At 42.1% G+C, this 14187-nt stretch overlaps 1 protein-coding gene across 3 annotated transcripts in view; it reads right to left on the minus strand.

Moving 5' to 3' along the window:
• Nucleotides 1-14187, minus strand: part of LOC126538980 (neprilysin-1-like) — a 29243-nt gene that overhangs the window by 7476 nt on the left and 7580 nt on the right. For 2 of the 3 annotated variants that reach the window (XM_050185666.3, XM_055075229.2), the window contains exons 5-17: nucleotides 12878-12958; nucleotides 12474-12682; nucleotides 11132-11326; nucleotides 10726-10812; nucleotides 9433-9563; nucleotides 8646-8871; nucleotides 7821-7919; nucleotides 6183-6260; nucleotides 4742-4854; nucleotides 3846-3904; nucleotides 1951-2002; nucleotides 1506-1573; nucleotides 165-295 (exon numbers count right to left, since the gene is read on the minus strand). In XM_050185666.3, the coding sequence (XP_050041623.2) occupies nucleotides 165-295; nucleotides 1506-1573; nucleotides 1951-2002; nucleotides 3846-3904; nucleotides 4742-4854; nucleotides 6183-6260; nucleotides 7821-7919; nucleotides 8646-8871; nucleotides 9433-9563; nucleotides 10726-10812; nucleotides 11132-11326; nucleotides 12474-12682; nucleotides 12878-12958 (1529 nt within the window). The remainder of the gene's footprint in view (nucleotides 1-164; nucleotides 296-1505; nucleotides 1574-1950; nucleotides 2003-3845; nucleotides 3905-4741; nucleotides 4855-6182; nucleotides 6261-7820; nucleotides 7920-8645; nucleotides 8872-9432; nucleotides 9564-10725; nucleotides 10813-11131; nucleotides 11327-12473; nucleotides 12683-12877; nucleotides 12959-14187) is intronic. The other variant, XM_055075230.2, reaches the window with a different exon arrangement.

The following is a 14187-nucleotide window of genomic DNA, read 5'->3' on the forward strand; positions in this document are numbered from 1 at the left end:
AACCCAACTACACACGCAACATAATGTGTATCATCTTCTTTGTGGAATCGGATTGTCTTCGTTTGTGTTTCCTTAAAACTATGGAGCGCAACTAGGCATTTATGGTATGATATCCCTGTCAAACTTCGCAATGTTTGTAGCAAACAAACATGCTCAGGCCTTACCTTCATATTTGCAGTACCGTCGGTGATATTTCCATATTGATACTCAAAGCATTTGGACTTTTCCAAAAAGAGCGAACGGGTATCATTGGTCCACCATTGTTTCAAAGCACCATCGGCGTCGAATTCACTGCCTTCGCGTATGAACAAAAACAAAAGCTGGTGTCAGCGGCCTTGAGCATATTTGCTAGGAAGCGCGAAGGTTATAATGGAGGCATATAGAATATATTTCTTGGCTTTATATTTGTCCAAGAGTACCGTCAAGCTTATTCTGTATGCTACATTATTACAAAAAAATTGTTAACTATCGCATGAGCATGGGGACTAAATAGCAATACTCAGTTTATCAACAAGCAACTGTGCCTTGGGTTACCAAGTTTAAGATTTTAGGCAAATAATGTGTGCATGTCTACTGGCTGATATGGCATATACATTAACATACTATGTTTGGGAGTTTATGCAAGTGTTGCTTCATTGTCCAAATATTTTTGCCGTATTACATCATTCCAAGATAGCGTAGAACTTTGAAAAATTCACGCTTGACTATGACGTCCTACTTGTGGATTAGCGGTTTGCATTATATATGTAATGGTGTGCAGTGGGAAATGGTTCGTAGGAACTTTGCCCTCACGTCTCAGCATGTTATATTTGGATGAGACCCATTGTGCCAATTATTGGTGGCTACTTCCTAGGTAATGCCTCCCCTGAAATCGGGCTCTATGGTGGTCGCAGTGTCACCGACATGTCCACGGATGCTCTTCAGCACCGACTCAGCCCTAAACTGCATGTTCAACTAGTGGATGCTGGCGATCGAAAAGCTAACGTGCTTTCTTTCTTTCTTTCTTCCTTTCTTTCTTTCTTTCGTTCTTTCTTTCTTTCTTTCTGTTGGGGGGGGGCGAGAATGGGGGCATAACGACATAGAAAGAACAGTGACCGCTGAAACCTGCGCGCAAAAATTCGGAGCACGGCTGAAAATGTGCAATTTCGGAACACTACGGGAAACATTCATTTCCTGATAATTTTTGTCAGGCCCTGAAATTCCGAATATAGGTTCAGCGCGCAGCATCGTTTTGTTGCAGGGCGCCATGCTACGCTCCAACGGAAGCGCTGCAAGTGCGTTGGTCACGTGAGGCACCTGGTAGATACTGGTTTTAGAGGGTGCATCGGCACTGTTGGGACAAAAGGGGTAGCCGGGTTTCTTTATCGGTTGGTTATTTGAATCAGGATAGATCACTCATAAGCTATTAAGCTGGCAACCGGTACAATTTTTTACATATACAGTGTTTCGAGTGCAATAATGTGAATTACATAACCTAAAATCGCACCTTTTCCGTGAGCACTCACCGGTGTCATCAAAACCATGCGTCATTTCGTGCCCGACCACCGTACCAATGGCTCCGAAGTTGATGGAACTGTTGAAAACAGAACCAGGTCTTAAGCTTACTATCCTTGTTAACTGGTGAGGCAGAATGAGCATACAGGCAGCTTTAGGAGTTGGAACCCGTGTTACTTTGCAGTTATCATCTTGGCCAACCTTCAGAAACTCTCATAAGCGCTGACGCATGCGCTTAAAGCAGTGAGGCACGGCTCGTCTGTCATATCTTGCATATGGCAAAGTAATTAGGCGCGTGCAGGTGTTTTAAGTGATCAGCGAAGTGATCAGTGATGCGCTTTGTGAATGAACTGCTTGTTTCTGGCCAGCTTATCGAACATGGAGTGAAGATAACGAATGTGCAGGTAGAGAAAAATGAGTGCAGAAGATAGTACGCGGCTGCATGGAATCGCTTACCGTGGAAGTCCGTGCTCATAAAACACACCTTGAAGGATGCCCGAGGGATACACTGCAAAGTGCGCCAATGTCACCATTAAATGGCGCTGTGGTTGGAAGTCTGCCTCTATTGGCAAATGACGGAACTATCCAGTACAGCATCGTAAGTAAGAGTGGGTCAGTCTACGTGATTGTAAGCACATTAAACCAATGTACCGCTGTGGTTGGCAGGACATTACGTTTATATACGTCACGCCAGTCATATTCGGCGGGGCCAGTTATGTGTAACCAGTGGAAAGAAAAAGCAAATTCTCATATATATACCTTGATATCGCATTAGCGTTGATTTGAACGAGCGCGGTATATCCTACAAACAATATTTTGGAACTCGTTACGTTGATAACAAACAGCGCGCGTTCGAAGAAGCAGCATGCCCCACCTTAGCGCTCCTTTCGTATAAACACAAAACGTTTTTTTTTTCATGATCTAGATATTAGATTACTTAGAATAGTGCTCTTGTGAAACCACGCGTTCGACAAATTGGCAGACACAATTCAGGTTTTCGTATACTGAACAGTGTGCCAACGCGCAACTCGGTGAACGTAGAAACACAAGATTTCACCATTGCCCTCGGAGTCGGAGGGATAGGGTAATGTCGCGAAAGCAGTGCAGGGTTCGAACCTATAAACGCTGCCCTTGCATGACTTGTGAAGCACAGGTCATCTATCAGCTATAGAATAAAGGCATTTTCATACTAAAAATCGGCGACAAGATTAATGATGGTATTATTTTTTAAATGCGTCGTACAGAGGAAGCTTTAACTCGGGCCCAACTCTGACGCGTCCTATTCAAATACATGTAAAACTCAAAAACAGTTTTCTGAGATAACCCCTGGATTGATTTTAATCAAATTTGTTGCATTTGAAAGAGAAAACTAAATTCTAGTTACTGTTGGAAGCGTCTTTTAGATTTATGAAATGAATTTTGTGAATAGAATTTTCAAAAAATCGAAATTTCGAGAAAAGTAGACGCACGAAGTTTATTATTTAATAGCTGTGCATCAAAAACTGATATCGTGGTTCTGTAAACGGAATCCAGTAGATCATTTAAAGCGCACAAATTCGATTTCTCAATTTATATCCCACGTGAATTTGTTACGTCGTCTACAAGGGTTGTGCAAAAGCTGTATTTCCATATTACAGATTTTTTTATATTCACGTGTAACATATCAATTTTGTGCGCTTTAGATGTACTATTATATGCAATTCACATAGTTGTGATATTTTTCTTGCTGAGTTAATGTGTTGTAGTCTTGATAGTTTCGTTTCCTGAAAATTTTCGATTTTTGCGAACTCTTAATAAAATATTGATGATCTAGCTTAAAAATTTGAAACGAACAGTCACTATATTTTATTTTTGTTCTTTTAAATGCAACAAACCACGTCAAATTTGCTGCAGTGGTTGCCGAGAATAACGAATTCTTCTTTTACATGTATTTAGATAGAAGCACCTGAGCTGAAGCTTCCTCTAAAGTCGATCCATTGTTGAAAACGTTTTAATATGGCTGCCGCAATGTGAGACTTAGCACACGTCATGCTTGAGGTCTTTTTGTACCAGTAGATGTATTATCAACTGGGATGCCTCATTCACTATGCACCCTTAGCTGTTTCTTATGGTTAAAGAGAAAATAACATGTCCAAATCAAGTCTGGCTCATACTATTTATGTGTGGGCATGTGCATTAAGTGAGGGGCTCAATTTGCTCTTAGCGTTGTGTCACTACAGTGCACATGTTGTTGCCTATTTCTTTTTCGCGTATAAATCAGTTATGCACTAAATGTCACAAAGATTCTCGTTTCTATGTCAGCGTCGGGTAACCAAATCCAGGTATACTTTCTTGGGTGCACTTAGCCTTACCCATTTCGTTGGAATTCGGACTGTAAAAGGCATTTAGAACAGCCGGACCAACAACCCACCTAAAAAAAAGTGAGAAAGAATGCATCGTGATATAAAGAACTTGCACCGTCACTTAGAGAAGCAGGCCAGAGCAGTGCTAAATTATATCCTCTAATAATGCACGCAAGAGAGTTATATTTAAAATACTACGACCATTTCGGGCTATGTCAACAATTATCACTTACGAGAATTTTAGAGCTTGGGTGCCCTTTGTTACATCTTAGTAATGAAGTTGTCATGTTCTAATTTGTTGCAGCATAAGTCCATATAATCAACCTCATCGAAATTTTTTTTATTGCTTTAGGTATGGGAAAGGAGAGTGGATAAATTTATACAACTGCAACAAAATGTTGTTCGTATAAATTTATGAATGTGTGTCTGAATAGCACTGGATGTAGAAAATATCAAATTAAACTAACACACCACCACAGAAAACGATAAGGAACTTTGAAAACTGCGAGCTTTGAGGGGAAGCAGTTTCCTGAGGTACGCATTTCGAGAACATATGCACAAAGATGCTTCAATTGTAATCCCGACTTTTCCTCGCGTCAAACCTACTGCGCCTGTACATTTAGATGGAACATATGCTATCCGCTGTCGTAGTTAAATGTTCATGACCTTTTGGTGCTTAGCTCGTCGACATGGGTTCGATCACCAGGCGCGGCTGACCTGTTCCAGTCCGTAATTTATCCAAAACCACCCCCACCCCGTCCTTCCGACACACACACACGCGTACAATCACGTACATACCTCAAATGAGGTATTTGCACAACCCGTAAGTTGCCTTAGAACATTGAATACGATACATTAAATTTAATTTACTTAAAACTCTTGCGATAACAACGCTATTCGCTTACTCTTTATCGTTGTCGTATGGTTGTCGGAGCCTCAGCATCGTCATTATCCAGTTGTTGGTTGTTATCCGGTACAGCATTTCAGCGAAGGCGGTGTTGGGCAGTAGTGCTGGTACCTGCAGGAATCGCTCGCTCATTCGGAGTTAGAGAACTGTGCATACGGTGTGAAATGCAGCACAATGTGAAAATGACAAACAGCCCGTCCGTAAACAGGCGTGCGACAGCTGTGCGCTTCCTCTCTTTTTTCGGACACACATCCTACGTATTTAGGTCTATTTCATGATTCCCATGACAGGTTGCTGCTGAATTCGGAACGACAATCCCAGAGACAAGCCAGCTTCAGACAGATGCCTCGAGAGAGGCCCAGCGCAACCGTTGGCGCTCTGCCAATCGCCCGTAGGGATTTTCGGCTGTGTGTATACGGAAAAATGTAAAACTGTTCAGTGTCAGAAGTGCAGAAAAGGGCACCGATCAAGGACGAGAACACTAAATTCCTAATTGAGTTAGGAGAGAAGAGACTAAAAGTGATGCGATGCACTTCAATACGACAGCAGGCTAGGAGACATTAGGGCTGTCCATACATTTAAGCTCATCATCACATAAGCTTATGCGCCGGAGTTTACTACTGCAGTAATCTGATAACTGTTTCAGTAGCTGTTGTAACCAGTGCAACTTAGGGAGCGCACGAGGAAAATGAGACGGGCATGGCCATAACGAAGAGGGCCGAAGGACTTGGCGAAGAGCTCGACAGGCATGTCTGTGCTTGAACGTAATTCATCACGAGCATATTCTCCGATTATGTTGTCTGATCTCGTGCGCTCTGTTGCCCAATGCGCTGTTATCACCGAGGCACTCATTTGTCCGTATATGTTGGCTCAAGTTAACGTGGCGTCCGTAAGGCTGTGCGCAGGCACAAAGCAACATGCTGCCGGACGTTGTCACAGCTGCCGTGGTTGTTTAGTGGCTATGGTGTTGGGCTGCTAAGCACAAGGCCACGGGATCGCATCCCGGTCACGGCGGCCGCATTTAGATGGGGGCAAAGTGCGAAAACAGCAGTGCCCTTAGATTTAGTAGCGGGTTAAAGAATCGCAGGCGGCCAAAATTGCCGGAGTCCCTTACTACAGCTTGCCTAATAATGGGATCGTGGGTTTGGCACGTAAAACCCTATAGTTAATTATTTAGACGCTACCAGGCATCGTTGACATGCATGTCTCACGTTACTGGACTCAAAAAAGGGTTTTGTTGCGCAATGCTGAATAGCAACGTTAATGTCACAAAAAAAAAAAGCAGACACGCACACAGTCTTCGGGCGGCGTAACCTTTCAGCGACAACGATAATACACTTTCTTTCAGTCAAGACGAAACTAGATGCGATAAAATTAGTGTCTTTTGAAGTGTGGCTATATATCAGTCGAGCTTCCAGCCTTGATGGTAGCGTACTCACATATCCATAGCACTGCTCGACGTAAGTCTTATTAAATATCCACTCCGGGTATCCGATTTTTGTTCCCATCTTTCTCAGCTGCAAAAAAAGAAAGAGGCCAAGGTTTTAACTTCTCCTTTTCAGAAAATCTAATTTCTAGTCTTGCCGATTCACAATTTACAATAATAAGGAAAGCCTTGCGTTGATAATACGAGCGATATACATGTGCAGTTATTGTTTCGGTAATCCTAATAAATGAATAAATCATGCGAGCAGCCGTCTTCATTTACCGGTAAGCAGCAGCTTTGCCAAGCTAGCTGCGTATTGAAGATGAATTGATAATGGCGGATATGGCCACAGCTTCACATTTCTTTCCTTGAAAATTTTCAAAGAAGTAAATCAAGGAATCGGGTAAAAGTAGGTCACCATATACCATTAACAGGCCGGCCTGATGTGGAGATATTTGTGAGCCGAGAATTTGCCTTCAAGTTTTAACCAGCAAATTTGTTCTTTGTTAGGTATAAGAGAACTGCATACTCACGCTACTTTATCGCTCAGCGTGCAAGGGTTACATAGGGCCTTGCGCCAACTTTCATTCGGCACTCACAATAACCTACGTATATATCCACAAACATATTCGCCAACTGACAAACTGACCAACTCAGGAGCAGTAGCAGCTGCCACGCCAAAGCCAGCTAAAGGTAGGCAAAGAAAGCGTCGTTTTAATATGTATGCACGTGTTCCCACAGCCCCACCGTAAAGAAAGCATGGGAACCGATTTTATGTCACCTCGAGGTTAGTGTGATATTCTTCCTTTATTTTGCAAGCCGGATACCTTGTTGGATCAGAACTTTTGTTTTGTTTTTGTAACAGGTCTTGTAGAATATTATGCAGCACATAGCATAATTCCACCATATCAACTGAATTGCCTGAATTGCCTCTTGCACGGGAAATTGAAAGTGCAATTGGCTCAATAATATTCTTGAACTAATTCATGTTACTAGCAGATAACGATGAAATACGAAGCGGTGCAGGTCAGTTTCCAAGACACATCCGCTTAGAACTTTGAGACTGAGACGAGCCTCTATGTTATGTATCCCAAATTGTGCTATAGTATGCATTCGAGTATTATTTCACTGCTTATAAGAAAGCCTTTTGGTTAAAAAAAAAAAAGAACTCAGCTCAGCAACTGGAGCAGTTTGCCGCACTTTTACAGTGTTTATCTCAAAATTGGAGCTAGGTTTAAAATTCAGCTGCGATCTTTGTTCCCTCATAACTCTCTGCGTGCTATTCTCAAACTGCAATATCTTTCCAAAAGCAATTGTTATCAAGTGATTTGGTGAAAATATTTCCCTGTACATTTTGATTTCTCGTTAATGTTATGTCCAAGGAATTCAATCAAAGTAGTGTACCTGACTGGCGACATATAAAAAAGAATATGTTTAAATGAGAAAACGCACATTTGATATGTGCCTTCCCTTAAGTGAAATTTACTGGTTAATGAATGAATTTTTTCAGTGTATTCAGTGAAAACTTATCGAAGGAGTTGTTGAGGCGAAATGGCTGAACGCGCTAATAACAATGGGACGAAACGCCAAGGGTGCAGCAAAGAAAGGTGCTGCATTATATTTTGGTAAAGAGAAAAAAGTGTGACAGCACCTTTTCCTCTGCAGCCTCTCTTGTCTCATTGTCCATCCATTGAATTTCCTGGAGCCTATCCTTGAAAACACCCAATATCTTGCTGACCAAGTCTTCCACCTAAAGTGACCAGTAGCGGTGTAAATGCATGCGTAAGAACTGCCATCTCTACTACTGTTCAATACTCTTAAAACTGCGCTCTAGTTCCACCTAGTGCCTAGGAAAAGCTCTTGCATTTGAGTTTTTCGGTGGTTCCCTTAAACCGGCCCTATTACTTCTTTTTTTACTCTTTCTCCTTAAAGGAACCATCTCTCTCCTGCACGTGGAACTTTGCAGTGGAAACTCGTAATACTGATCGTGTAATAAAAGCAGTAAAGACGACTTTCGCAAAGATGTTGTTGCCTCCCACACCTATATTTTTCTTACAGATACACTCAGACTAGATTGCAAAAATAGTTCGTACGTTCTGCACTATAGGCTAGCCTTTCCCATGCTCGCCTATCAACATCTTCAAAAGGGAAAGATAAACTACTCGTCGTCAACGTTTGTTGTTATATCGGCATTGTTGAAAAAAAAAAGATGGTTGGGGTCACAACGTCACAAATGCTTATGACGCCTACACGAATGTGTAGGGGCTCTTTAAAAGCAACGAAAAGGTCTGACCGAAAAACTATAGTGCACGAATAGGTGCGTTGTTTTCTTTTTTTTTTATCATTCTCTTCCTGTCTTCTCGCTTCCGCCCTTACCCTGTTACCCCTTTGAAGAATTCCAAACGAAAGCTTGTTATGGTTAAGCTCTCTGCCTTTCATCTCTTCTTCCCTTTCTCTGTCTGAGCACGGATGTTACCTCTTTCTTGGCGTCTTCGCTAAACTTGCGGAGAACGTAATGGTAGCCGACAACCTCCGGCATCGCGGAATTCACCAAGCCAACGCAGACTTTCCAGCGGGGAGTCTCCTCCAAGACTCCCGAAGAAACTTTGCTCAGTTCGAGTGATGCATTCCGGGTGTCTTTAGATACATGCGTGACCCAGTCCAGTATCTTTTGAAGGCCAGCGTAGTTGTACAGTGTATCACTAGGGTAAAAATACAAAGCAAAGTAGCAACCTGTTATGAAACTTTTTACCTTGGTAGAGACTGCACTGGCCTGAGTAATTTATTGGCGACAACAACGAATCGAAACATATCGAATATATGTCGTCGGCTACAATGGTAGAGTATTATTGGTACAATGAACGTATTGATCCTTGTGCTATAACGAAGCGTTTTTTATTTTGCGAACAGAGAGGAGTTAGGGGACGTAATTTATTGCAAGCAGCAGATAGGCGCCGATTACTGCCACAGATGCTAAAAAGCAGCTCGGTTTTCACGTTTAAGGTACCGCGTAGCCAGATGTTAAAAAAACTTGCTTAAATAAACGCACTGGCTTGACTCACAGCTGCTTGTTGGATTCTTTAGAGTTTTAATTATTATTGCCGTCTGTTACGAAAATTTTCGGCATTGATCACCTCTTCGGAAAACACATTTGTTTGGCCATAGTCTGATATCCAATCGAACAAACTACCTTGCGGCTATAACGATGTATATATTGCCATATCTAAAATATCTAAAATCTATGAAGTTACTTTTTCACTTACGGTTTGGTAGTCTGGAGAAAATCATTCAGCCGGCGGTAGTAGTCTAATCCGTAGATTTCTACCGTTTCGTTTTCATTCAGCGTGACATTTGCCTTTGAAAATTCTTTTCTCAGTAAATTCAGGAGAGGAACCTGAACAAAGAGAAAATAATAGTCAAGACAGATGAAACAAAAGAATGCTTCTTACTCGATAATGTTTGGCAACGCCTTCTGAAGAAAAGGAGTGCATTCATTTTTTTAAAAGAAGGCTTCAATTCGTGGTCTTTAGCTGCTTCCGAAGTAAACATATTCAGCCTTTTGACACGTATCGAGCGTCATCGCTTATAAAAACGAAAATGCAATGCAACGCACTTACCCAAATTCGAAGGCTACGAAAAATTGTCCCAATTACTGCCCACTTGAAAACAAGTGCATAGGAGAAGACACATAGAAACACTGTTTCAATACCTTGTGCAGTGTCCTTTTCTTTCCATTTGAGCGCTAATTTCCTATGGTAGTCGTCAAAAAGAATTGAGGGGGGCCGCACTTTCACGCTTGTGTTTTAGGCAGCCACCCTTTAATTGATGTTCTACTTAAGGTTACAAACGTAATCAAGGAGAACAAATATCGGTAGAGATGTATGCGGAGTGTCTGTTATACCTCGAGAAAAATATTCGAATGTGTACTACATTCTTACGAAGTGCTATAAGCGCATTGTAGAGGGCGTCGTGTGCGGCATTGTAAGGCAGTTGCTTCTTCCTGTGGTGCATTCGTTTTACGATGTTGCACTCGCGAACACACTCTTATTATACCCACTGCCAACAAACGCAGGTGCACGCAGTATTTCTGATTTAAATAAGGACCGGAATACATGCACAAATATTTTTCGCAAAGTTCTCCTGGGCCTACTTCGCAAATTGTTCGGCTAGCAGGCATTTGGGTTCAAAGAACGTAAACCGAAGTCGCTGGTGCTGTATCGTTCGTATGTTTCACTACTTTCGGTCAGTTCCTATTGAACACTTCAACCATCTTGGAGTTTATCTCTAATCATGATTTAATTAGTGTATGAATGAATGAATGAAAAAATGAGTGGTGGTGTAATTATAAAAAATATTGCCCAGTATATTGCACGGTAGAATATCGATTCTGCTGAATGTTACACGACAGAAAGAATCGAGGTTCCTGCAGCGTACTGTATTGAAATTTGAATATGTCGGGTATCAATGAGAAACGTCATGAAGCAGCATTTATTGTGGACGCTAATGTAACAGGGTATCAGTTAACCTATTTTGATATGTTTTCACGCATAACTTACGTTCGAGAAGCTTCTTTGAAGGTCCTTGATGGTTGTTCTGTGGTAAATTTTTTTCAAGTTGCGTCTTTCTTCAGGAGGTACTGTAAGCTAGAAACAACGCACCATTTCTTCAAAATATAGTAAGAAGGAACTTTGTTAACGTGGCTTTTGTGAAGCAGTAATGGCGAGCACGTAGAGACATTATTTAAGGTTACATCACAGCTTCCTACGTAAATTTAGCTTGAAATTAAAAAAAATAAGCTCCCTTTACACTTACGAGAGCACAAATGCACTTCTGAGTAATAAAACGACAAATATCCCTTTATGTGCTGCCTTAGAACAGATTACCTTCTCACGGCCTTTTAATGTCATCCTAACATGAATCAAATAAACTTAACATGACTGGCTTCGATAATCATTTGCTCACATTGGCTAATCGTCCTTCAAAGTCTACAAGTTCATTCGAAAGCTTCGTAAGTAGATCCTCCCTGAGATTGGGTGTCATAAATTTCATTGCTGCTCTTATGACGTTCTTGTAGGCGTTGATTATAGGCTTGTTGTACTCATCCTGTGGGTGTATGAGCTGGTTTCTTCCCACCAATGTGAAATCCAATTGGTCGAGCTGCAAAACAGCGTAAATTATAGTCAGTATAAGCGCACCAGTTCTGCAGTGCTGCTTTAAAAGTGCCAAGCTGGTGACAATTATAACAATGCGTGCAACAGTGACATGTGTAAGAAACGTTGGAAGTCTTTCACTATTGTGTCACCTGATTAACTACCACTCTCCGCGAGACTGCATTTATTTTCCTTTGATGCCAACCACATAAACTACGTAACACATGCTGCCGTTCAAGAGACAATGACGAGGGATCATGGTTTTGCATGACCTCTGAGCTTGCGCGCGCGCTCCGAGTTTTCAGAATCCTCATGCGACCACTCTTCTTTGTCTGCCACCTTCTGGCGAGCATCGCGAATTTGACCGGCACGTAAAAAATCTCGGAGGTCACGCACAATGTGAGGACACTTCTTTGTCTGCCACCTGGTGGCGCACGTGATGGAGTTTTCCCAAGTAGCCTTCACACGCACGCCTACGCCCTGTGGCCGCTGCAGCGCTTGTTTTTCTACGAAGGCTGCCTGTGTTTTCCTGGCTTGCCTAGAGTTGGCCCTGTGAGCGCAATGTGTGTGGGTGTCGGTGAGAAATCGCTTCTCGTGTAGCTCCTAGGCCGAATTTGAAAACTAGCTCGAATTTAGTAGTGTTGACGAACATGCCTATACGGAAGTTGAATTTTACTGTTGAAGAAGGCAGCAATAGGAAGCAGCTTTTGTAATTTCGTAAGAGTTGACATTTGCAAAAAAAAAAAAAAAACGCCCCGTTATAGCTAAGCGGCTATGTCGTAAAGCTGCAGAGCGTGGGGTCGCGGGTTCGATTCTGGCTGCGACGGTCACGTTCCGACAGCGGTGGAACACAAAAACGTTTGTGGGCCGCGTTTTGGTTGTGCGTCAAGAACTGAAGATGGTCATAATTATAGCGTAGTCCTCCTCTACGGCGTGTGTCAAGATCGTATTGTAGTTTTGGCAAGAAAACTTCCGAGCGGAATTTCTCGAGACTTGCCAAAAAACAACAATGAAGTGTTTTCAGACATCCGGGATTATGGATTCGTCAGGCATGTCAATACTAGTAAAATAACGAACTCCTTCACCGTGAATTTATTTCATGTTACTGGATATTTTTTAATCACTGACACTTTCATGAACCATGGTTTCTTCACCTGAATGACGCGAGAGGTCAGATTTTTGGCATCTCTTCCCACGGAAACTTCAAGGATGCTGAATATTCCTGTTTTGCTGAGCACATCCACGTTGTTTCCGAAGTTTCTCGTGCGGTCATCGCTTTCATTATGTGCAGGCCACTGTGCAATGCCAGATTCGTTCAACAGTTTGATCGCAACATCTCGTCGGTCTTTGCTTGTAGGAACAGCTGTAGATAGGAGGACGCATGTTAAACTTAACTATATTCGACACGTGTGAATGGAAACGAAAGTTTCAAGAAAACACCCGTGACATGATACTGATGCCATTACAATAACTCTCGTAGCTGACATGATGCCAGCTTAAGCCTAGTGAGAGCCAGGACGATCTGCACCTAAAATATGTATTCCAAAACCAAACTTACCCAAGCAGGCGTTGTATGCAACCGCAGCCTTGTACGAGACATATTGGTCCTCATAAACAGGGGCCATGTTTTCTAAAATGTCTGAGAAATAACGAATGCTATAATCATTTTAATGAGTAGTAGAACTAAAATATAGGCAAGTTGTTAATAGTTCTTCTTTCGACAGCAATGCACACAAAAGAAGGACACAGACAGAGCTTGTCGTTGTTGTTGTTCCTCAGTGAAAGAATGCAACTCACTCTGGAGGATGGGCCATCAATCGGGCAGCGAAAATATTAGTATTGTTGTTATTTTTTAGATGCTAAACTTCTGTGCATTTCGTCATCGCATTCTGCGCGCGTTGTAGTTCAACCACGAATCGCTTTAATTAAGATATGCATCGCAGAAATGCACCGAGACCAAATTTCAAGCTTCACGTTGACGCAGGCAAATGTGATTTGACAGTCGCAGTGCTAAAGCTAAACTTGAATCTCGCATCTACAGTATGCCTAGCAGCTGTGCCATCCAGCCTAAGCTCATTGGGTATATAAACTGAATTGCATGTATGGTAATGTTGCATAATGTTTGGCTTACTAATGGCTGTAGGTCTCACTGAATGATAAGGTGTAAACATAGATGCATATGAAGGTGGCCTCGATCACTTATGAGAAAGAAGCGAGTGAATATTGAAATGCTGCTTTTACATTAGATTTGCTGCGGCTCTTTAGTTAGGCAGACTGATGCTATAAACTTAGCCGTAGCTTTTATCATGTGATCAAGGAGGCTACTTTTTCTCTGAAATGAGGCGATTAAAGGTAACTGGAGGAACCAAAGCAAAGGTATACGCCAGTATATTCATGCAGAACAGTGCAGTCCACTTATAATAATACCACATATAACGATAGTCGGTTATAACGATGAGCTGACTTGACATATGAGAGAAAAAAAAAAACATGTATAACGACACGTTATTCATCGCATATCATATATAACACCCAAATTGTTAGCTTCTGAACGGCGTTTTTCATGCAGAATAATAGTGAAATTTGCATTCCTAAGTTCCCCTTATATGAACGATGCCGTGACGGGCGGTGTTTGCGTCCCACCCGCGCGCAGATTGTAATATCCATGGAGAGCATCGCTAGTTGGCACAGCGCGCCGCAAGATGGCGCCAGCCGCCTCGCATACGATAAAGCTAGGGGAACGATCGATGGAGCATATTTTATTTTAGTATGAAGATATATGCCCAACGGTCGATTTAGGCACCACTGGCTTCCTTAAAGCCCAATGGAAACATTGCTGCGGTAAAGCTATGGAAACGATGGAGCATG

This window comes from Dermacentor andersoni, chromosome 11 (assembly GCF_023375885.2).
Source record: "Dermacentor andersoni chromosome 11, qqDerAnde1_hic_scaffold, whole genome shotgun sequence".
In the NCBI taxonomy this organism is placed as follows: domain Eukaryota; kingdom Metazoa; phylum Arthropoda; class Arachnida; order Ixodida; family Ixodidae; genus Dermacentor; species Dermacentor andersoni.